The 23420-nt window shown below is 24.9% G+C and overlaps 13 protein-coding genes across 13 annotated transcripts, besides 2 other annotated features; 7 read left to right on the forward strand and 6 right to left on the reverse strand.

Moving 5' to 3' along the window:
* Positions 1 to 354: 354 nt before the first annotated feature.
* Positions 355 to 1683, reverse strand: EHI_104400 (lipase, putative; the record flags this gene model as incomplete). The annotated part of the gene is made up of 1 exon (XM_649924.1): positions 355 to 1683. The coding sequence occupies one exon, from the start codon at positions 1681 to 1683 to the stop codon at positions 355 to 357; it is 1329 nt and encodes a 442-aa protein (XP_655016.1).
* A 293-nt stretch (positions 1684 to 1976) lies between these two features.
* On the forward strand, positions 1977 to 3632 carry EHI_104410 (pumilio family RNA-binding protein; the record flags this gene model as incomplete). Its single annotated transcript, XM_649923.1, has 1 exon — positions 1977 to 3632. One exon carries the CDS (start codon positions 1977 to 1979, stop codon positions 3630 to 3632), a length of 1656 nt encoding a protein of 551 aa, XP_655015.1.
* Positions 3633 to 3765: 133 nt separating this feature from the next.
* On the forward strand, positions 3766 to 4620 carry EHI_104420 (uncharacterized protein; the record flags this gene model as incomplete). Its single annotated transcript, XM_649922.2, has 1 exon — positions 3766 to 4620. The coding sequence occupies one exon, from the start codon at positions 3766 to 3768 to the stop codon at positions 4618 to 4620; it is 855 nt and encodes a 284-aa protein (XP_655014.2).
* Positions 4621 to 4656: 36 nt separating this feature from the next.
* On the reverse strand, positions 4657 to 6570 carry EHI_104430 (uncharacterized protein; the record flags this gene model as incomplete). Its single annotated transcript, XM_649921.1, has 1 exon — positions 4657 to 6570. One exon carries the CDS (start codon positions 6568 to 6570, stop codon positions 4657 to 4659), a length of 1914 nt encoding a protein of 637 aa, XP_655013.1.
* Positions 6571 to 7145: 575 nt separating this feature from the next.
* Positions 7146 to 7749: a repeat region.
* Positions 7742 to 8099: a repeat region.
* A 1414-nt stretch (positions 8100 to 9513) lies between these two features.
* On the forward strand, positions 9514 to 10770 carry EHI_104440 (uncharacterized protein; the record flags this gene model as incomplete). The annotated part of the gene is made up of 1 exon (XM_642993.2): positions 9514 to 10770. The coding sequence occupies one exon, from the start codon at positions 9514 to 9516 to the stop codon at positions 10768 to 10770; it is 1257 nt and encodes a 418-aa protein (XP_648085.2).
* Positions 10771 to 11022: 252 nt separating this feature from the next.
* On the forward strand, positions 11023 to 12639 carry EHI_104450 (uncharacterized protein; the record flags this gene model as incomplete). The annotated part of the gene is made up of 1 exon (XM_649919.2): positions 11023 to 12639. One exon carries the CDS (start codon positions 11023 to 11025, stop codon positions 12637 to 12639), a length of 1617 nt encoding a protein of 538 aa, XP_655011.2.
* Positions 12640 to 12807: 168 nt separating this feature from the next.
* EHI_104460 (nonsense-mediated mRNA decay protein, putative) lies at positions 12808 to 14043 on the forward strand (the record flags this gene model as incomplete). Its single annotated transcript, XM_649949.1, has 1 exon — positions 12808 to 14043. One exon carries the CDS (start codon positions 12808 to 12810, stop codon positions 14041 to 14043), a length of 1236 nt encoding a protein of 411 aa, XP_655041.1.
* A 203-nt stretch (positions 14044 to 14246) lies between these two features.
* On the forward strand, positions 14247 to 14999 carry EHI_104470 (phosducin-like protein; the record flags this gene model as incomplete). Its single annotated transcript, XM_649948.1, has 1 exon — positions 14247 to 14999. One exon carries the CDS (start codon positions 14247 to 14249, stop codon positions 14997 to 14999), a length of 753 nt encoding a protein of 250 aa, XP_655040.1.
* A 1347-nt stretch (positions 15000 to 16346) lies between these two features.
* Positions 16347 to 16736, forward strand: EHI_104480 (uncharacterized protein; the record flags this gene model as incomplete). Its single annotated transcript, XM_649947.1, has 1 exon — positions 16347 to 16736. One exon carries the CDS (start codon positions 16347 to 16349, stop codon positions 16734 to 16736), a length of 390 nt encoding a protein of 129 aa, XP_655039.1.
* A 71-nt stretch (positions 16737 to 16807) lies between these two features.
* Positions 16808 to 17314, reverse strand: EHI_104490 (uncharacterized protein; the record flags this gene model as incomplete). Its single annotated transcript, XM_649946.1, has 1 exon — positions 16808 to 17314. The coding sequence occupies one exon, from the start codon at positions 17312 to 17314 to the stop codon at positions 16808 to 16810; it is 507 nt and encodes a 168-aa protein (XP_655038.1).
* Positions 17315 to 17703: 389 nt separating this feature from the next.
* Positions 17704 to 19014, reverse strand: EHI_104500 (uncharacterized protein; the record flags this gene model as incomplete). The annotated part of the gene is made up of 1 exon (XM_649945.2): positions 17704 to 19014. One exon carries the CDS (start codon positions 19012 to 19014, stop codon positions 17704 to 17706), a length of 1311 nt encoding a protein of 436 aa, XP_655037.2.
* Positions 19015 to 19145: 131 nt separating this feature from the next.
* On the reverse strand, positions 19146 to 20543 carry EHI_104510 (uncharacterized protein; the record flags this gene model as incomplete). Its single annotated transcript, XM_001913571.1, has 3 exons — positions 19146 to 19880; positions 19918 to 20297; positions 20348 to 20543. 3 exons carry the CDS (start codon positions 20541 to 20543, stop codon positions 19146 to 19148), a joined length of 1311 nt encoding a protein of 436 aa, XP_001913606.1.
* Positions 20544 to 22753: 2210 nt separating this feature from the next.
* Positions 22754 to 23383, reverse strand: EHI_104520 (uncharacterized protein; the record flags this gene model as incomplete). The annotated part of the gene is made up of 1 exon (XM_649943.2): positions 22754 to 23383. One exon carries the CDS (start codon positions 23381 to 23383, stop codon positions 22790 to 22792), a length of 594 nt encoding a protein of 197 aa, XP_655035.1. The 3' UTR covers positions 22754 to 22789.
* Positions 23384 to 23420: the final 37 nt, after the last annotated feature.

Consider the following 23420-nt stretch of genomic DNA (forward strand, 5'->3'; position numbering starts at 1 on the left):
ATATAACTATATCGCTTATGTTTCTCATGTACCAATTAAATAGACAATAACATTATACTTATATATGCCTTTAACAAATAAAGAAATTGTACATTTAATAATAGGTAAAAACTTTTAGTAATTGAGTCAAACTGTAAATCCTATTTTTATTTTCTTTTTAAATTCATATTAAATGAAATCCAAAAAACATTAATATCTTCTCATCTTTTGAACAATTCTTTTTAATGTTAATAGTTTTATAGAAAATTTGTCACTAAAGTTTATAAGTTAAAAATAAAAATAATTTTAAACAAGTTAAATTGATAATAAAAAATATATATCATCTATCTATAAATTAAATTCTATTAATTATTGTTATAGGTCAAACTTAGATGATAATATTTTGTATTCTTCTTTTCTGTTTGGTACTAGTTTAATTCCAGTAATTTCTTCATACTTTTGAAGTACAGATTTTTCGTATTTATAACTTGAATGATCAGAAACAGCTGTTTGTTTTGGTTCTATTTGTCCAAATGCCTCATTATCAAATTCAAACCACCTCCCTTCACTAATTTCAATACAATTGCCCATTGGAAGAAGAGCTTGACCAACATAATTTGTATTTTTTATTTTGTCCCAGGTAATTTCTTTTTCTTTGATAACTCGAGCAACAGTTAAATCTACATTTTTTCCTAATGAATCTTCAAGTTCATAATATAAATCATACCCAACAATATTGATAATATTATCTATTCTCTCTAATAATTCTTGCATTGCTCTATGAGAAGCTCTTGGGACAATATCATTTTGATTAATTATATTTAGAATACACTCTTTAAATATTGGCAATTCAGCAATATTAGAAGATACAGCAGGAACAGCACCAAATGCTACACAATAAACAGGAACCATTTTATTTCTTGAACGATATAATAAAGTTACAATCTCTGCAACAGCTCCCCCTAAAGAATGACCAGTACAAAGAACTTTATATTTTGGATACTTTGTTAATAACTTTCTCACTGCTGGAAGTACAGAAATATAGATTGTTGATGCAGTTTGATATATTCCTTTATGAATTAACCCATATTCTCCTTCACAATAAATGCTTTCATAATAAAATGAACAATCAACAAGGCAATCTGTTATAGTTTGTGTTCCTCTACAACAAACTATTATAGCATCAATAGAATGATCAACACAAACATAATGTGCAGGGCAAAATGGTTTTGAATTATGTTGTAATAAAATAATATCATCTGGGTGAATATGATTATACTGAGAGATAATTAAACGAGAAACTTCTTCTTTATTATTTTGGTAATACCTTTTTTCTTCATTAGAAGCATAGCTTTCATATAATGTCCATTGAAATACTGATACTGAATGGGAAATTGCTTTGTAAATGGTTTGTATAGAATGAATATCTACAGAACTTTTGGATATTAATTGATATTTCTGAAATGAATCGTAATTAGACTCTGATATTTGCGACAAAATCAAATAACCTGTCATGAGATCAATAAATGATAACTCAGAAAAAGATTTAAAATAATGAATGACGTCAGACAACGATGATAATGTCTTTTTATTAATTTGAATATCAAAAATGTCTTTCCATGAAGGATTACTTATTGTTGTTAGTGTTGTTGAGAAAGCATCTAGTATAACAGAGAGAATAGACGGTTCTTTATTTTCTTCCATTGACTTTTAGAATCATACAGTTCTGTGTAGATTTAACAACAATTATTTTTAAGATAGATATTGTCATGTTATTCTATTTTAATAACATTGAACATATATTATTATATAATACAGTCATTTTATCTAAAAAAAAAATAGAGAATAAAGACTGTATAATCCTATATATTTCCTTATTTACAAATATAGTTTAAAATTAATTAAATAAATTATATATTTTAACTTATTAAATAAAGAATAAAAAAACCCTTAAAAAAAGAAAAAAAGACAATAAAAGAATAATTATACTATTCTGAATGCCATACACTGAACAAGGATATAAACCAAAACAAAGAAAACACAAAGATACCTCTAAAAGTGATCACGAAAAACCTCACCAAAATACTCACCAAAAGTCACAACAAAATAAAAATAAAAGTGGAATTAAAAGACAAAACAACAGTAAATATACTCAGCCTTTAAAACAACGAAGTAATCCATTTGGAGCAAAGGTTAGTGATGAATTAAAAAAAGAATATCAAGAAAAAAAACAAAGAAAAGAAAGTAATGAAGATGCTATTAATCAAATGAAATTTCTTATTAATTCACATTCTAATACTCATAAAAAATGGAGTGCTGGAGAAATAGAACAATTAATTACTCTTTCAAGGTCTTCAATGTATGAATTATCAATTAAACCAGATGCTTCTAGAATTATTCAAACAATTATTAAAAATGGTGATAATGAACAAAGACAAACTGTTTTAACTGAATTAAAGCCAAAGATTTTTGATTTAACTAAAGACCAATATGGACATCATGTTGTAAAGAAATTATTAAAATATTGTTCTAAAATTGTTCCAAGTTTATTACTTGAATTATATCATACCCATATCTTTGAAATGTTAATGCAAAAATTTTCTAGTGATGTTTTAAAAACTTTATGTGAATTTATTAATAAAACTCAACAAAGAAAATTAATTGAAGAAGTATATGGAGCACAATATGAGTTTTTAAAAAGTAAAAACCCAGAATTAAAAACTTTTTCTGAAGTTATTGATTCAAATGATACTTTAAAAAATGTTATTTGTAAAGACTTAAAAGATAAAGTATTCAAAATTCTTAACAAACAACATGTTTCAACTAACCCATTATTAGCTCAACTTCTTATTGATTATATTAGTTGTGTTGATGAAAAAGATGCATCTGAAGTTGCTGCTTCACTTAGAGAACATTTACAACAATTCTTAACTTTACCTGAAGGACCAAAATTAATGAAATTTGTAATTATTCATTCATCTGCTAAAGCACGAAAAGGACTTCTCAAAGAATGTAAAGAAAATTTAATTACATTGATGACTGACAAATTTGGTCATTATTGTATTTTATACTTGTTAAGGCATGTAGATGATAAAATGGCTTTGAAGAAATATGTTCTTGATAGTATTGAAGCAATGACACAAAAATTAGTTTTTGACAAATGTGGAATTGAGTTATTAGAATTTATCCTTGATCCATTAAGTACACATTTCCTTCCACCATCAATTATTGATCCATTAAAAGAAAAAGGTTCGTTTACTTTAAAAGATGATGACATTCGTTTTAAAGATATGTTAACTGAATTAAAACCTACTCTTCTTGACATTTGTCAAAAAGAGTATAAATCTCTTACAAAATTTAAACCAACAAGAAGATTCTTAACGGCTGTTAAAAAATCATTCCCAGAAGAAACTACATTTATTATTGATGAAGACTTAAAAGGCAAAAAAGTGGGAGAAGAAAATAAAGCTGAAGAAATAAAAGAAGAAAAACCAAAAGAACCATCACAACCTCTTCCTGTTGAAACTGATGCTGTTATGAAAGGTGAAGAAGTAGATGACATTAAAGAAATTAAGAAAGAAGTTGCTGAGGCTAAAGCTGAAAAAGCAAAAGAAATGAAAAAGAAGGTTAATAAGAAAGGCTATTCCAAATGATTGATTTGATTTTTTATCATTATTTTTTTATATATTTCAAAAAATGAGGAGGGTTTTTAATAGAATATAGATGACAAAAGGTACAAATATTGAATGTTTATTTCTTTTTGAAAGAACTTATAAATTTCAGAAGATGGAGGGATTGTTGGATCCTCATTATGTGTGTGAACCATATGAAGCAATAGGGGCTATTAATGACTCGTTACAACCTGAATGCTTTAATGGAATGAAGATTGAAATTACAAAACAACATAATGAAAATTTAGTAACTGGTCATTATTTCACTATCGAACCACCATCTCCAAAAGGACAAAAGTTTAATCGAATTCATTCATTCTTATATTCAGGGTATTGGGGAAATATCATTGCAAGGCTTGACAATGAAATGAAAGGGTCTTTTTTATCATCTTTTAATTTATTATCAAAGCAAATATCAGGAAGTCTTCGAATTGCAAATGGAGAAGATAATGAAATTGAAGCAGGAATTGATGGAAAAGTAAGTGGATTTGGAAAGTGTTTTGGAATGAGATATGAAAAAGGGGGTTTGTACGTATTAAATTTAATGCAAAAAATAACAGATTCATGTTCTGTTGGTACTGAGTGTTGTCTCATTCCAAGTAAGAGAATAAGAACAAACTCATATGGATTATTATGGAATATTACTCCTCAAATTATTTCTACTTTTATTTATTCTCAATTAAATCAAACACTATTCTCTACACTTCGTTATTCTCCATCTCAATACCTTACTTATGGCTGTCAATTTGTTTATCAAAATAAACCACAAAAAGCAATTTATGGATTACTTGCTTTTGAACATTCCTCACAAGACTCATCATTTAAAACAATAGTCAATACTCAAGGAACATTGTCTTCTTGTTTTCAAACAAACCTTTGTCAAATAGCTTCCAATTTATTATTATCTGTTCAAGCAAATCCTTTTATTGGAAGTTATTCTTGGGGTGCTTCTATTCAAATCTTTCGTTAACCATTAAAACACATTTATATTCAAAACTTCACTAATTTATTTCTTATTTTCTTCTTCCATAGCAACAATTGATGAAACTCCTTTTTCTTCTTTAGTCTCAATAATAGCACTGTTTTGTTTCTCTTTTTTTTCTCCTAAGTGTGTATGATGACTGCTTCTGCTTTTATGAGAACTGGAAGCTTTAACTTGCTCAGCCACAGGTTTTTCTAATGTAAGCTCATTTTCTTTTTCTTTTTTCAAAACGCCATCGACTAAATAACTCTTAGGATTTATGAATTTCATTTCAGAAATACAATCATACAACCACTCCTCTTTTACTGCAAATCCTTCTGTCCTTCTTGTTGCATCAGATGCAAACATAGACTTTCCAACTAAAAGAATATCAGAATATTTAGCTCTTGTAGCAAATTTACCTCCTATTTGTTCAATCCATTTTTTAATCATATAGTCTCTAATTTTTAAACCACCATAAATACCAATAGTTTTGTTTTGTAATAATGACTTATCAAATGTAGTATGATTAAGTGCTGGGAATTTGTCTTTCATTAAATATGGTTCAAATGGTTCAACTGCCATTTTTTTATGAGACTCTAATACCCATTTTTCTTCAACAATTGGAATATTTCTAAGAATTGCATCTAGTACTTCAGCTGTTCTTTGTCCGTGTTTATTTACTATAACATTAGCTTTTTCAATTTTAGTTGTAATTCCAAACAGTTCATGTTTATATATTGCTTTTTTGAAATTAATAAGTTCTTGAGGTTCAAACGAAATTATAAACACAAACAATCCACTTTTTGCTTTGACGGGAGAAGACCTATGTTTTGATGGTTTTTTTCTTATATCTTCTTCATCATTATCAGAAGAAGAATCAATTTCATTTGAAAAATTCTCTTCCACTTCAGGAACTTCTTTTGTCTTTTTTTTTAATCGTCTATTTACCATTTTTTCTTTTTTCTCTTTAATATTTTTTGGTTTATCTTCTTCTATTGCATCGTTCTTTCTTCTTGATCTATTAGTTTTTTTTTCATAGTTAGGAACTTTTTTTACTTCGTTTAATAATTGTTCAATTTCAAGTGTAAAAATATTATATTTATCTTTACCTTTAGTTACATATGCAAAAGTTCCGTTAATAATAGACCCACAAATAATTTCTTCTTTTGTTTGAACTGAAGAAATAATGTCTTTGTCTTTTAAATTCCAAGCATTAATATCCCCATCCATTCCAGTAGAAATAATAACATTTTCTTTGTAATAATTAATAGAAGTGACCTTATAAGTAGTGTTTGTTTCTCTATTACAGTGAGCATAAAATGTAAATTGTGTATCATCCTTAACTAATGAAGTAATTTTTCCATTTTCTGTTCCAACTAAAACGTAGTCTCCATCTGGAGTAATGCAACATGAATTAGGTATTCCATACACTTTCATTCTTCCACCAGAAAAGTAAATAGGACTGAGAGACTCATAACTAATAGCACTAATAATTTCAGTTCCTTTCTTTGTAATAATAACAGCAGTATTGCCATTACATTTGATATCAACGATTTCAGGAATATCAAATTCTTTTTCTTCTTTAAATTCTTCATTATAGACTTTTACTATTTTTCCATCAAGTCCAACGAATATTTTGTCATTTGAAGCTGCAATAACACTACATTGGTTTGAAAAATTAAGTTGTTCTTTTAATTGTTTATTTTCTAAAAGATATAGTTTTGTTGGAGAGGCGATATAATACTTCCCATTAAACAATATTGTGCCAATGGCACTTTCTTCAATTCCAATTTCAGTCGAAGATTTGTCATCAACACAAACAATTTTACCATTTGTACAAATAATGAGATATTCGTTTTCTGAAATAAGAGTTATGCACTTAACTTCATCATCTATAGACTTTAGTAATTTACTATTGTTTTTAACTATAGAAATATCCATATACCAACGTGACATCAATTAGTATATTTTATTTTTTAATTATTAGTTAAAGATCTAGACTTGTTATTGAGTTTTTAAAACTATTTTAGAATCTTATTTCATCTATTGATAATTATTATATTGTTTCGTATTTAGTTCATTTTCCTTCGATTTTTCAGTTAAACTATTATTTTACAAATTTCTTTTTTCCATATAAAAACTTTAATTTTGTATATACAGTCTATAGCAATAAAACTTATGTTTTTCAATAACTTTTAAAAAAAAAGATAATAATAAGTAATTAATTAAGTGTTAATAGTATCGTCATTTATTCATTATTTAATAGATATTAGTCATATCATACATCATTAAAATGAGTAGTTTATTTGTTTTATTTATTATTTAGGTTTTCTTCTTGTTTTTTGAGTAAACTTTTTTCTTTTATATTATTTCTTTTTATTATTATTGTCTTTTCATTCTTCTTTTGTTTTATTTCTTCTTTTTATCTTCTTTTCTTTGATTTTATTTTAATTGTAATGAATTTTATCTTTCTTTATTTCTAATTTTATAAATGAACATTTCATTATTATATTATTAAGTATAATTTCTTTATTAACAAAAGATAGGTATAATCAGGAAGCAGAATGCGGGAACTGCAAGATGATATGAATATTTCAATGTGTGTGCACCTCTATCTCCAAAATAAAATAATAAGAGATAAATTTGATGAAATAAAAGAAGTCCTAAATAAAATAAATAAACTAGAAGATCTAGTCAGTGAAAATTGTACAGAATAAACTGAATCATGAAATTAAATGAACATGATGAAGAATGAATAAAACATAAATGAATAGAAAGAATAAAGTACCTAAAATATAAGATGACCATGATAAAAGAAAGAATTAAATTTAATAAAAATGAAATAATCAGAATCAATACAAATAAAATCATGTTTGATTCTAACAAGAAAATTAGAATAATGAAGAAATACCCAAATAATGAAATATACCCAAATAACGATATTTCATTAGAATATTGGAAATGTTATATGAAACACAGGTGATATTAAATAAAGATAATGGAAAATAAAACAAATCATCTCGTGGAATGAAAGATATGTCAATTATGATAGTGTCATTATAACATTAAATGAATTAAATTTAAGTATAATGAAAATAAGTAACTGAAAATATCCATTGACACAATATAAAAGTAATAAAACAAATAAAATACAAAGATAAAAATGTATAATAGTTAAGAAGAATAAAATGAGTTTGATAATTGATATAACTATTATTTCATCTCATAATATCATTGGAAGTATTTGAGGAATGGAAGTGATTATAAATAATGAATAGAATAAAGAAAAATAAGAGATATAAAAATAATTGACTTCATAAATTGAAACAATGGAATAATAAATACAGAAAGTATTAAATTTAATTAAATAAATAAATAATAATTGAAAATAACATTTTAAAAGAAGTTAAAAACATTGTCATTATAAACATGATTAATGTAGTTGAATAGTGTTTCTATCACATTAAAATATATCTAGTAGAGTTAGAATTAATAGAAGAATATTCATATATAAGAATAGTCTCAATTGAGCAAGTAACAAGAAAAAATAAATTTATTTGTTATTTCTTTATTTTATTTCTTAAATACTTTATTCTGTTTAATTTCATCATCACAGAAAATAATTGAAACAAGTATTAAATGACTATCATCATAATTAATTATTGTTTCAATTAAAAACATTACATTATTATATAATGGATATTTGAAATAAATTATCATTAAATTATTTTGGTTATTTTGGTTTGTTTCTTTATTTTCATATTGGGTTGGTTGAATTTCTTTTTGTTTGATGAATATTTTGTATTTTATTTCAAATATCATTGAAACATTAATTATATTTTCTTTCTTTTGAACATTCTTTTGGATATTTTCTACTTCTTTTTATTTCAAATAACATTATTGTGATTTGTGTTTATGTTTTTAATGTTACTTCTTTAATTTTAGTCTTTATCTTTCTTTCTGAAACATTGATTTTGTTGTTTGAAAAGTAATATCCTCATTTCATTCTTTATTCAAACAATCAACATCAAATCATCTCTTCATATTCTCTCTATTTATTATATTATCTGTTTTATTCATTTATAAATACCATGAATTTTCTTTCAATTTCTCTGAAATGTTCCAACTCCATCTTCATTAATAATTAATAAAACAACCTCTTCAATCACTATCTAGAGTGATTGTGATAACTTCAATGAATGAGAAGATGAAATATGTGATTTGATTCCTATTTTTTATCTATTTTTTCATCATTTTTATTATCTTTTCACATTGTGAAGTTTCTTGTTATTTTCTTTCTTTTTTCTTCTTAATTGAAAATCATTAAGTTTCTATCATTGTTTCTTATCATCATTTCTTTTATTATTCCTCTACTCTCATGAAATGCATATCATCACTTGTTGATTATTATTTCATTCTTTATCATCATTCATTTGTCTTTTTATTTGGTATGTTTCATTCACTTCAAACTACACTAAAATATTTCTAGAAAATAGTCAAATGTTACATTAATCATTTAAACAAAATCTAATGAACATACATAACTAAATACACAAGAAATAATTGATAGTTGATACGCCATAAAGAAAAGAAAGAAAATAAATGCTTTATTTATTATAATCAATTAATGTTATTTCATTTGATTAAATAGTGAATCAAATACTCCATTAAAGAGAAATAAATCATTTAAAAATGTTTGAGAATGAGATGAAGTAGTTAATAATAAGTGATTATTTGTTTGAAGATGTTTGAATTAGATGAATGTTTTTAATAATAAATTAATAAAATTAAAAAAAGAATAGAAGGAGTTAAGATAGTGAAGGTTAAATAACATCTCATTAATGTGAAATAGTTTTTCAAAATATTTTTCAATAAAAAAACTTAAAATGATAGAAAGAAATGAGTGGTGAACTACCACTTACTGGGTGGATTGATATTCGAATTAATTTGTCAACTAAAATTAAGAAATATTACTATGTTTTAGAAGGTAATAAATTAATATTATGCAAAGATGAAGATAAAAAGAAAGAAGTTTTTTCAATAAATTTAAAAAATGGGAAATTATGTTATTTGAGTGTAGAACAAGAGGTTATTGATCCAGTGAAAATAGAAATAACATTTGATTTATTAGAAAATGAATATTATCAGTTTGAATGTAATAATAAACAAACATTAGCATTATGGATTAAAACATTATCATCCTATTGTTGTGTTACTGGAATTACTCATTATCCATTACACACTATTGCATTTAAAAGTAGTTATTGTATTCCATTAATACTTGTTCGATGCTTTAAAATCATTGATGAATGTGAATATCAACCTACTTCTCCTTTACTTCAACCAACATGTTTTGACCTTAATGAATTAAACGAACTTTGTGACATTAATTCAATCAAAACAATTGAACAAGCACATTTAATTATTCACCATTACATCACATCATTAAATCCACCATTAATTCCAAATTATCTTAATGAAGGAATTTTAGATGCAATGAAGAAAGAAAGTACATTAAATCAAGTAGAAGTACTACAAAAAACATTTGAAGGGTTAAGATCTCCATGTAGAATAGTCGTAATATTATTATTTCATTACTTTAACAAAATGTATGAATTAAATTATGACATATTAGAGGAATTATTAACACTTTATGGTAGTGTGTATAGTCCACCAGTTGAGTTAAAATCAATGAAAGATACAATACTCACTATGCTTATAGAAAATTTTGAATATATTTTCCCAAATATTCAAGGAGAAATTGATGTAATAAAACAAAATTTTAATGGAGCAGAGCCATTTGATTTAATAAAACGTTCAGTATTTAAAGAATATGTTAAGAAGAAATTGGCAGAAATTAATCAAGAAACAAAAGGAGATAATAAAAATGAAATAAAAAGTGAAGAAGAAAAAGAAGAGAAAAAAGAAGATGAAATTAAAACAATGTTTAGAAGAAAACAAAAAAGAGTTCAAGTAGATGAAAAAGATTTAGATTTTAAACTTCAACAATATTATTTAATTGAAACAGAAGAAACAATTGAAACTAGAATTGAAGAACTTAAGAAACAAATAAGTGAATTAAAAAATACAGTATTAGAACAAGGAAAAACCATTAATATGTTACAAAATGAATATACCAAACAACACCCTAAATGATATATTCATAACAATAGATTTATTTCAAGTGTTAAAAGTAGAAGATATATGAATAAAATCTAATTCAATTCATCTAATTTATAAGTTTTAATAAAAGAATAACAAAAAGAATAACAAAAAGAATAATAAAGAAATAAAAAGAAAGAAATAGAAAAAACTATAAAAGAATTAGAAGTTTTTAAATTTTTAAGGTTTAATAGAAGCTAAAGAACTAAAAGGAAAATAAGTTCATCACTTTACTTCTTTTTATTAATGGAACAACCAACGAAGAAAGCAGTTATTCCATTTTGGATTTTATGGAGTGGATTAATTGTATTAAATTTATTTATATTAGTTGTCACAATTACTTCAGCATGTTTATTAGGAAATGAAATTGATAATGTTTTTGTAGAAAAAGAAAGGTTTTTAAATTCTACAAAGAAGTATATGTCATATTATAATACTATGACTGGTGTTGAAAATCAAATTAAAGACATTCCATCATGGGTTTATTCAGCAGTTGCATTTTGTGAAGCATCATATCGAAAGAATGGACTTGAAAAAGGATATTTAGAAAGTGATGAATATGTAAGGTTTGATGAAGAAATTTTTTATACTACATTAAAAAGGCTTTGTGAAGAAAAGAATAATAAATATTGTAATGTTGTTGAAAATAATGGATCACCAGAATTATTATATTATTTATATAAGTTCTTTGGTAATGAATTAGTTAAAGGAATATCCCCTAGAGGATATGTCTCTGATCTTAGTAAAAATCCAATTAAATTTGATATCACTGGAATTCATTCTGTTTATACTAAATCAAATGTTACAAAATTAATGAAAGATTCAGGACTACCTTTGACATTGTCTTTTGGTACATTTAAAAGAAGATATTCAATACCATGCTCTAATCCATTTGGATATGTATGTCCAGATAATTTACCAAAAGTACCATGTCCATCATCTTTAGGAGGGGATTGTGTTGTACTTACTTTTAATCCATATTCCCAATCAGGTGTTTATGATTATTTAGGTGATTTGCATTATAATAAAAAACATAGTGTGTTAGTAGTTGGATGGAATGTTGAAAAAAGAATAGATAGAAGTTGGGGAAATGATTTACATAATTTCTTTGATGGTGGATATATTGTTAAGAATAGTTTTGGATACCAACATGGTCATTCATTAAAATATTGGCTTCAACAACATTCTATTAAAGAAGAAATGCAAATATGTCCTAATGTACGTTCGTTTGAACAATGGACTCCATTAGATGAGGATTGTATTAATAAACATTCATATGCTGAATGTTGTAGTCAATACATAAAAAGAGGTGTTAAGAAATATATTAATGCAACCATAACCCCATTAACTTGTGATGGTAGTAAAGATGATAAATATCAAGGAATCTTTAAATGCGATACATCTAGAATCTACTTTATAAAATCAAAGAAACACTCTTTTGGACCTTACAAGTCATATGGTACACTTGATATTACCCCAATTAATGGAATTAATATGTTTACAATCAAGTTACTTTCATTTAAGAGAGATATGACAGATAAACAAACAATTACTATTCAACCTACTTGCCCTGAAATGCTTGAAGATATTTTCAAGGCTTCCTACACTAAATCAGATGAAGAAGCAACAACAAATTCTGAAGAATGTGGGTATGACTTCATTCCATTTAAAGTATTAGAAAAGTACAATGAGAATTATGTTGTAGATGGATTACATGCACCAGCATTCTCTATTTTTGATATTAAATGGGATGATCAATCTTATCTCAATTCACATACTCAAGGAGTAGATTATTCAGCTATTCAATCAGCAACAAAGAAAGTATACCAAACTGTCTTTAAAGGACCATATGATATGAATTAATATACTTTATTCTTTTTCACTTAAATTATTGTTTTTAAAAAAGAAAGATTTTGTGTTATTTACAAAGTTTGACTTGAAGAATAAAAAATATAATAAATGAAATTAATAAAAGAACTATAAATGCGTTTGAAGAATAAGAGAAGAAGGATAGTAAAAGTAACATAATCTATGAGTAATACCACTAATACTAATGAACCAGAATATATTAATTTACCTGAAAGAAAAGCTGAAATGCTTTGTTGTGTTTGTGGAGCATTAATTGAAGTTAATCCTAGTAGTATGTGTGCTAATTGTTTACATAAAACTATTGATATTACAGAAGGAATTCCTAAACAAATAACTATTGACCAATGCAAAAGATGTAAAAAGTTTTTAGCAGGAACAACATGGTTTTATTGTGAGCCAGAGTCAAGAGAATTAATGACTTATTTAATAAAAAGAGTTAAAGGATTAAATAAATTAAAATTAATCAATGCGTCATATATTTGGACTGAAGAACATTCAAAAAGATTAAAGATTAAATTAACTGTTGAAAAAGAAGTCTTTAAAAATACTGTCATTCAACAAGACTTTAATGTAGAGTTTATTATTGTAAATGGATTTTGTGATAATTGTCATAAAGCTGAAGCAAAAAATACATGGCAAAGTGTTGTTCAATTAAGACAACATGCTGAACATAAGAAATCTATTTTAACATTAGAACAAGAAATATTAAAAGCAAATGCTCACCAAAATGCTACAGATATCCAAGAAATGCCTGATGGAATGGATATCTTCTTTCAATCTGTTGATCATGCAAAAAAATTTATAGACTTCTTACAAACATTAGTTCCTTTAAGATATCAACAAACAAAGAAATTGGTGTCTCAAGATGACCATAAAAACACTTATGACTTTAAAGTTTCTTTTTCTGTTGAAGTTGTTCCTATTTCTCGTCAAGACCTTGTATTTCTTCCAAAAGTTAATGTAAATCAATTAGGTGGTGTTGGACCATTAATGGTGTGTACTCAAGTAGCAGGAACATTACATCTTGTTGATGTATTAAAAGGAACCGAAGTAGAATTATATGCTCACCAATTTTTCCAACATCCATTTGATGCATTAACAAATTCTAAGAATCTTGTTGAATATTATGTTGTTGAAGTAACTAAAATCGGTAAACCAGTTGGACAATATCAATTAGCTGATTGTCAAATCATTAAATCTGAAGACTTTGGTGTTACTGAAGATTATTTATACGTTAAAACTATTTTTGGTAATACAATAAGAGAGGGAGAAACTGCTCTAGGATATGACCTTGTTAATCTCAATGCTAATAATGACAATTTTGAAAGTTATCAACAACGTGGATTAGAAGAAGGAACATTACCAGAAGTTATTTTGATTGGAAGAGGACATCTATAAATAAAAAGGGAATATACGGTTCAAATGTATAAATTTATTAATTGTTTTATTTCAATTTAAGAAGACTTAAAATAAATGTAAACTTAGAATAATTAATGAAGTTCTAATATATATTTTTAGGAAAAATATTCTAACAAAAATAATAAAAAGAATAGTAAAAATGTATTTATTAAAAACTGAAAGAGGTGAACTGTTAATTTAGAATGAACACATCATCAGTAGAAAAACAACTTGTTAATGGAATTGAAAGAAAAAGAGAAACTACAGAGTGGCAAGACGCTATTGCAAAAGTTAATAAAGCAGCATTAAGTCCAGAAGAACAAAAACTTTATGATGAAGGAAATATATTGTATAAAGAGGCACCTGTTGTCGAACATAATGCCAAAGAAGACAAATCATTAAAAGAGATTGATGAATTACTAGAAGATGACGATAGTGATGAAGAACTTCAAAGAATTAAAGAAAAAAGATTAGCAGAAATGAGAGCTATTGCGGAGAAAAATAAGTATAAAGAAGTAGTTGAACTTACTGCTGGTGAATATAAACAAGAAGTTACTGAAGCATCCAAAGAATGTTATGTTGTAGTTTTGTTATATAAAAATGGGATTGAAGGATGTGACATTTTGAGTGCTAGGTTGAACGAATTAGCTCGTAAGAAAAGAAGTACAAAATTTGTTAAGATTTTAAGTCATTTGGCAATTCCTGATTATCCTGATAAACTTCTTCCTACTTTAATTGTTTATAGAAACACAAACCATGTTAAACAGTTTATTGGTTTGGCTGAGTTTGGTGGAAATAACATGACTTGTGATGACCTTGAATGGGCATTATCTCGTGTTGGTGCAGTTGAGACAACAATGAAATCAGACCCAAAAGAAAAGAGACATCCAAAGTTCAGTGGTGGAATGTTTTCTCGAGAACGCGATTCTTATGACGATGATGATTCTGATGATTAATTTTTGATGACAACAATTACAATAGATTATTGAATAAAATTATTATAACGTACATAAATTATTCTTTTTTTTTTGAAGATAATAAAAAGACGTTCAACAAGAAAATAATAATTATTCAAATAAAAAAGTTTTTCAAGTTTTAATAAGTGTAATAATTATTTTTAATCTAATGAATTGAACAAGTAATAAGATAGATTTTAGAAATAGAAGAAAGAGTGAAAGTTAGAAATTATTTAAAAATGTTATGTTTGGTTTTATGTCTTTTTTCTTGATAATAGGAATTTGTTTTTTTTTTAAATAAATAATGGTGTATTTATTATAATAATGGATTGAAAAGTAAAACCAATAGAACTATAAGAAGAAGTTGAATTTTTAAAAGAATTGAAAGATAAATTTATTTTTATAACATGTTTTTAGAGTTATGTCAAAGACACTTAAACTATTATACAAAAGAAAGTTACATTATATCTAGTTCATTCCAATTATGACTATAAACATAAGGTGGTATTATTTGAATTGTTATTATAGAATCTATTATAATTATTTCAATAGTTTGAATGAAGAAAATAAATATAGAGAATATGGAGTAAGAGACTCTAAAAGGAATATTAAATTTATTGAATAATTAATTTATCTTTATTTCTGTTCAACAAGTACAACATTCTAAAACATTATCATGTGATGTTTGTCAACGTGATTTTTTATACAATTTTGATTATATAGTTATAAGTAATAAACTAAATGAAGTTTGGAGTAAGAGAATTTCTTCGAAATTAACACTAAGGAAGTTTTTATTTGATCGTTATAACCTCACAAATATATTAAAAGAAAAAAGGAAGAATGTATTAAGTATAAAACTAATATAATGAATTTGAAATTAAATCCAATAAAAGAAGTTATATTTAAATGATTTGTGTTGATATGAAATATAAATGTAAATGAAGATAATGTATTAACAGTTATAATGTTTTGGAACAATTTGGTAAATGAATAATACGATTCTAAATAATTCTCAATTCAAATATTTTAACTAATATATTTAAGTATAAAGAAACCAAAAATATACTAAATTAAACAAGTCAATGAGTTGGGTCATTCTTTGTTTTTATTAAGTCAAAGAAATAAATTTGTTAATTGAACTAATAAGTTTAAGTATGTTTGAATCTTCAATTGAGATACATTCCAATAAAGTTATAAGGAGAGGTGATTTAGTTGTTGAAGAATGAACAAAACTACAAATGAATTGATTAAGATAATAAAAACAAGTTGAATTAAAAATTAAAAGAAGGCTGAAGTATTTTTCCAAGAGTATTGATTTATTTTTGCAAGAACTTAAAAAGAAAAAAAATGACATTTCATTGCAAACAGTGTCACAATTTACTTTTTAGAAAAGAAGATGTAGTATTAAACTCACCACTACAATTTTCTAAATGTGAAAATATAGTGTTTAAAGAGTCTTTACGTGTTGCATTACCAGTTCTTGAAATGAGGTGTTCTCGATGTGATTCAGTTATTGGTATTGTTCAACAAAAGCCAATGCTTTTTGTTCCTGACATAGAAGCAATAACAGAAAGTTTGGTTACACCTCCTATTGAATTAGAAAATTTTTCAGAACAAATAGACAATACTCCTCTTTCTCAAGAAGATAATTTAATAACTCATTACATTACATCAGCTTTCTATTGGGGTGCATTGCTTCTTCCTCTTGGCTTAGCTCTCTTTGGAAAAGAAAAATAGATTTATAAATTATAACAACTTTAAATTATAATGCTCTTGGTTTTTCTTTATACTTTTTTTTTTCAATATGTTTAATCATCATCATAATCAGTATCTTCAACTCTTAAATCAACTTTAGGTTTTTCATTTAGTTGATACATTTCTGATGTTCCAATATCATCTTCTTGAACAAAATCAAATTGGTTTGGATCTACATCTTCGTATTGAACTCTGTGATTTATTCTCTTATTAGTTTTCTTTAATTCTTTCTTTGTACTCTTTTTTTTTCCTTTTATCCAATAATCCAATTTTAATGGATCTTCACCTGACATATCTCTTACTATTGTTCTTTGAGCTTGTGTTTCTTGAAAATATAATAACATATCCATACGTTCTTGTGCTTCATCATAACCCTCATTCTTTCTTATAATTTCTAATCTCTCTCCACAGTATAAACATTTACCTGGTCCTTCTTCAGAACAATGAATTCTTCCACAAGAAAGACAATTTCCAATTGCTTTATGAACAGTTCCATAACACCTACACTCTTTTCTTCCTCTTGGTTTATCTTGTGTAGGATTTTTCATTTGTGGGAACATGTTGAGTTTAACTGAAATGAATTTCCAAGTTTGAATCATAACTATTAATAACACAAAAATAATAAAATAAGCAAATAATTGTGTTATTTAGTAAAACAGATTTTTTATTTTATTTACAGATTTTCAAAAATACAAAATGAAATAATATTAATAAAATTTAATAAAAAAAGAATTGAGTTAATAATTTTTATTTTTTAAAAAGCTATAAATCATACTTCTTATTTATTTTATATTTGAGAATATTGAGTATAAACAAGTTTGATTAAAGTAATGGTAATGGTTAGTATTTTTTATTTAATGGTTTAAATATAATTTTCATATATAATTAAAAAAACAAAATTATAGAATTACTTGAATAAACACTTAAAAGAAAATTTAAATATAAAATTTTATTCATTTGTGGCTGTCTCTAATGAGATTGTTGAACGAGTCAATAATTTTTGAATTGATTTAAGTTCAGCTTTTTCTTTTGGTGAACAACTTGCTCTTAATTTTTTTGTTGTTTCTTTTGGAAGAACTCCAGTATTTGTTCTTGCTAATGAAGGACTTTTTAATATAGAAGTTTTATCTTTTTGAGGTTTGAGTGGAGTAATTATAGAAGATTGTTGTTCTTCTTTAGTACAATTATTTGTACCATTTAATTTTGAAAATTGTGAAACTTTAACAGGAGTAACATTATTATCATCAATCATATCTTCATCAGCAATTGATGATAAATCAATTGTTCCATTTCTTGATAATGAAGTATTCATTCGAGCTAATTTAATTGTTTTTTGACGAGTAACAGAACTTTTTTGTTTACGGAATTTAAGAGGAATCATTTGAATTTTAGTAATACTTTTTTCACCATTTAAGACATCAATTACATTAATACCATATCTATTCATAATAAATGATGCAAATTCTGTTTTTAATTTGATATCTTTTTGAATAATGTCAATAGATTCAATATTTTTTTTAAATAAAGGTAATTCACGAGTTAAAAATTGAAGAGCAACAGACTTATACATTTCTTGATTATTAACTAAACTAACTTCTCTTTCTCTAGCAGATTGTTGAATGTTATTAAGTTCATTTTCCATATTATTTTTTTTCATATCAAAATTAATTTTAAGGTCTTCATATTCTTCATTAATAAGAGCATTTTGTTGTGTTAATTCAACAACTCTTTTCATTAGATATTCTTTTTGAATTTCTATTTCTTTCCATCTTTTTTCATCGTCTTTAACAATGATAATATTTTCAACTTCTCCATTAGAAATTACTATTTCACAATTACATCTTAATGTTCCATTAAAAGGTTTTTCATTTTCATGTGTTTCACACATTTCTAATTTTTTTAATGTTGCTGCATGGCTTTTTTTTTCCATCATTAAATCATTTATTGCTTTTGTTTGACTTTGTACTAATGAAGCAATTTCTACTTTCATTTCATTAATAGCAGTAGCCATTTTATTAATATGTTCTGTTAATTTAGTGTTTTCTTCTTTTTCTTTAGAGTATAGCTCAACCATAAATTTTAGTTTTTTCATTGCTTCACTCCATGATTCAAGAAGTTCTGATGTTTCCATTTCTTTTTCATCATCATCTGTTGATGAAGTATAATCAGAAGAAATACTATATTCATCTTCTTCACTATATTCATCTTCTAGATCATCAGAGAATCTAGGACTTGCTTTAAGAGGAGTTGAACGAGACATGTTATTGTCCATTGAAAGAACTTAAATATTTATTTTTTCTTTTAAAAAAAAAAATTTATTTTTCTATTTTTGTTTATTCTTTTCTATTTATAAAATGTTGTGTGAAAATAATAAAAATAATTGAACTGAACTTATGAAAGTTTATTTCTCTTCCATTTAAGTATTTGATCACTCTTTTGTTTATATGTATTCATTAACTCTTTTTGTGCTTTCATTCTTAAACTAACTGATTCAATAGCTTTAGCAGAATCTTCAGCCATTTGAATTGTCTTTTGACCTAATTTATCACATTCATCAAGAATATTTAATGTATTTTGATTCGTTTTCTTTAAGGCAAGATAGTCTTCACGATCTTTACCAGTAAGTAAATTTAATGCAAAGTCTTCATCTTGTTCAAATTTAATTTGTCCTTTAATAGGACCACAATTCATAAATGTTTTGGTAATTAATGTATCTCCATAATCAAATACACGAGAATTAGGTTCAAAAATAACACCTAATTGCTCATTAGTTAATTTTAAATATCTTATATACAGTTCATTGCAAATAAATTGTAATGAAACACTAACAATTCTAACTCTTCCTTTTTCTTTTGAATTATGATTTAATGCAATATTCATATGTAATGGTCTTGATCTCATAAATAATCCAATCATATCAACAATAGCAAATTCTCTTGTTAAAAGTTTCTTTTTTTCATTACTTGTTTCTTCTAAAACAACTTTATCATCATATATTGTCATTATAGCAGGAATTAAATTATCTCCTTCTAATTTCCATATAATATTAATTTCAACTTTTTGAGGTGGATTTTGAATTATTTGTTGTTGAAGAATTGGTGTTTCTTGTCGTGGTGCAGGTTTTACCTTTTTTTTTAGTATATCTTAATTTTAATTCATAAACTAAAGATGTCGTTGCTTTAATACTTTCTTCTATTTCACCAAGATAAACATCCGTTTGATTAAGTAATTGATCAATCATTGCAATTTTCCTTTGTTGACTCTCTAACATTTGATAAGAATCTAATTTTATTTTTCTCATATCTTCTGCAGTATCTAATGCCTCTTGTGCAGTTTGAATATCAAACTTAGTTTCTTGGTCTAAATGCTCAGATGATATTTCAGTATGGTGTTTATATATATTCAAATCAAGTAATGCAAATGGAAATTGAAAAAGATAATGCATTAGATTATAACATTCTTCTTTATTAAACGTTGGATAAAACTCATATCTTCTACCTTGGACATCTAATAACATTATTTGATTATTCATATCTTTTATATCTGATATTTGAATTTTAATAAATATTTTTTCCCAGAAGAAGATCTAAAACAAAAGTAATTTTGTGTTAAAAATAATGTTCCTTTTACATTAGTATTTCCTGATTTATAAACACCTTTATAATTTTGTACTACATCTTCATTTTCACTTAATCCAAATTGACTCCGTAATTCTTGATTCACTTTTATAAATTTACTGGCTTTTGCTCTATCTTCTGATTCTATACGTGAAGCAACTCTAACAAGCATCTATTATGATTTTATAGATTCTTTGTTAGTCTTATTACTTATCACTTTCCTATAATATACAATCTCTCGTGAATATTTGGTATCTTTGATGTCATTATCTTATTGAGAAGGTTCTAAATGAATAAACTTTCAACAACTCATAACTGTCAAAAAAGAAATTCATTTTTTTATTGAAACAAGAATTTTTTAATTTTTCTTAGATAATTATTGTTTAGCCTTATACAAAATAATATTTAACATATCACATTATAATCAATGTTTATTTGGAATTTTTAAGAAGATATTATAACAAAATATAAAAATAAATCAAAAGAAGAAGCAATGAATATTTAATAATAAATTCTTGTTTTTTTTTATTGAGTCTAATAAATTTAAATCTATAATAAACAAAACAATTCATAATGGTTAATTGTTTATAATTTTTGTTAAAAAAGTTAATAATATGTATCAATGTCATTCGAATTATTTCTGTTGCAAAATTGATTTAAAGGATTGCTATTAAGATAAAAATGTTAGATAAATCTTTAGATTCTTATAACTTTCTTTTTTTGTTATTATACTTCTAAAAATTGATAGAAGATGGATTAGAAATATGTTAATTTGTATATATTCATTAGAACATTAATAGGTGCTTGTTTTATTACTATCAGAGAGAATGAGAAATTCATTTCAAACAACATATTGAAATATGTAAATATAAATAAAATTACATGAGCATCATTCTCTATGAAATTTTATGTTTATTTAGAAAATATTATATTATAAAATACTAAGAATATAACTGTTTCTTGAGTATTAAAAATATACAAACCATACCATATATCATTTATTATAATAAAATATCTTTTGTTATTAGAATTTAATTAAAGTTAACATTTTAGTTAAAAAAATATTATAAAAAGATGTGATAATGTCAACACCTAATATAATATTATAAATAACATTTAAAAATGCTTTTTCTCAATAACAAATAACAAAAAGAAATGACATTTACCAATAAAAGAAATTATTTTATTAAAAGTTAGAGTGTTATCAAGTATTAAAAATATTTAACTTATAAAAAAAATAATTAAAATAATTAAAATTAGAATCTAATGTGTGAAAGAATAAAAAATTGACAATATTAAATTGTTGTTGATTATAAAATCAAAAAAAGATAAACTCATTCATTAGACTCAAATTAAATAATTTAAGAAATTTTATTTTAATGAATTTGTTTGGAAATATTAAAACATAACAATAATCAATAATTAAACTTACTATTATACTATCAAAACAATGTGGTAGTATCTAAACAAATCTAACATCAAATTTTCCTATTATTATAAATAATCTCCTTTATTTGAATAAAACATATTAATGAATATTTAATTAGTCAATTCTATTTCTGAAATAGTAGACTATTTTTAGAAAAATAAAGAGATTAAAAAGTAATGAAAAAAAGGTTCAAAGATGAACAAATAATTCATTAACAATAAAAATAATAAAATACACTACTTTTTAAGTACCAAACAAATCTATACCTTAAAATAATAAACAATTAATATATAACAAAATAAAAAAAAAACAAACAAGAAATAATGAGGCTATTCTTAGATTATTGTAATTAATGACAAAGTTGAATTGTTTATGTTCAATGAATATAAACCAATTATTGATAAATATTACGACAAATTCATTTTCTCATAAAAACAATTCATTCAAACAAAAAAAATACATAGAATAAAATATAAAAAAATAAATCTTTAAACAATTGTCCATTTATAAGAATTAAAGTTGAGGTAATAATCAATATATTTGTGATCAAAATAATCATTTTTCTTATCTTAAACAAATAAGAAGTATAAAAGTGTTAGTCTCTTTTCACTAAACAATATATAAAGTTCATTGGTCAAGTCAACACTCTCTTATTTTCGTTCAGCATTTTCTGTATTTATTTAATAACACTAAATTTTCTCTTTTATTAAAGTTTTAATGAGTCAGTTTCTTGTTAGTCTTAATCAAAACATCTTTATAATTATGAGTATATCATTTATTATTTCATAAATATTTAATTTAGCATTATTGTTTATTACTTTAAATTACATTTGGTTGATCTAAATTATTATTCTCATTTCAAAAATCCATTGTAATCCATTAAGACAACCCCCTAAAAATATTACCAAAGAAAAAAGGAATAAGGATATTTCAACACAAAAAAACATTCAAATAAACACAAAATAATAAATTGAAAAGTTAAACCATCATCATCTCTTTGGAATAGGTGCTTCTATTCCTAAACGCTTCAATTCTTTTCTTTTACATGAAGCACATTGACATTTATTTTGACAAATAGGACAACCATCACTTAAGAATTTATCAAGAGTAGTATATTTTGTAATACACCCTTCACAAAATTTATGTTTTGGATTAATTGGACAGCGTAAACATTCATTTTTACGTGTCTTACAACGATGGCAAGAAACGTTATAAGTTTTTTCTATTAAAGGTTGTGTTGGTTCAATTTCCATAGGAGTTTCTATATGATGATCAGTCTGAGCATTATTATATAATTCTTCTGTCATAATTTCTATTGTTGAGAATTGTTCTAAAAGAGCAAAAACAGGAACTTGACATACTGAGTCATATTGTTTGTATTGAATAGCAAATTGAGATGGAATTAATTTCTTTTCTGCCATTTCACTTTGGATAGTCTTAAAAAAATCTGTTAAAGTAGCAGAAGCAGGTAATTTGATATCTAATTGTTGTTGAGTATTAGGAGGTGTTCCCACCAAAATAACAACGTCCATAAAAGCGTTTTGTAATGGAGTAATTTCTTGGACTTGCAGTTGGTATTGCATTGTAAACGAATTTTCGCACTTCTTTTATAAGTTTTAA

This window comes from Entamoeba histolytica, genomic scaffold (genome assembly GCF_000208925.1).
Source record: "Entamoeba histolytica HM-1:IMSS scf_1104750517879 genomic scaffold, whole genome shotgun sequence".
NCBI classification, from domain to species: domain Eukaryota; phylum Evosea; order Mastigamoebida; family Endamoebidae; genus Entamoeba; species Entamoeba histolytica.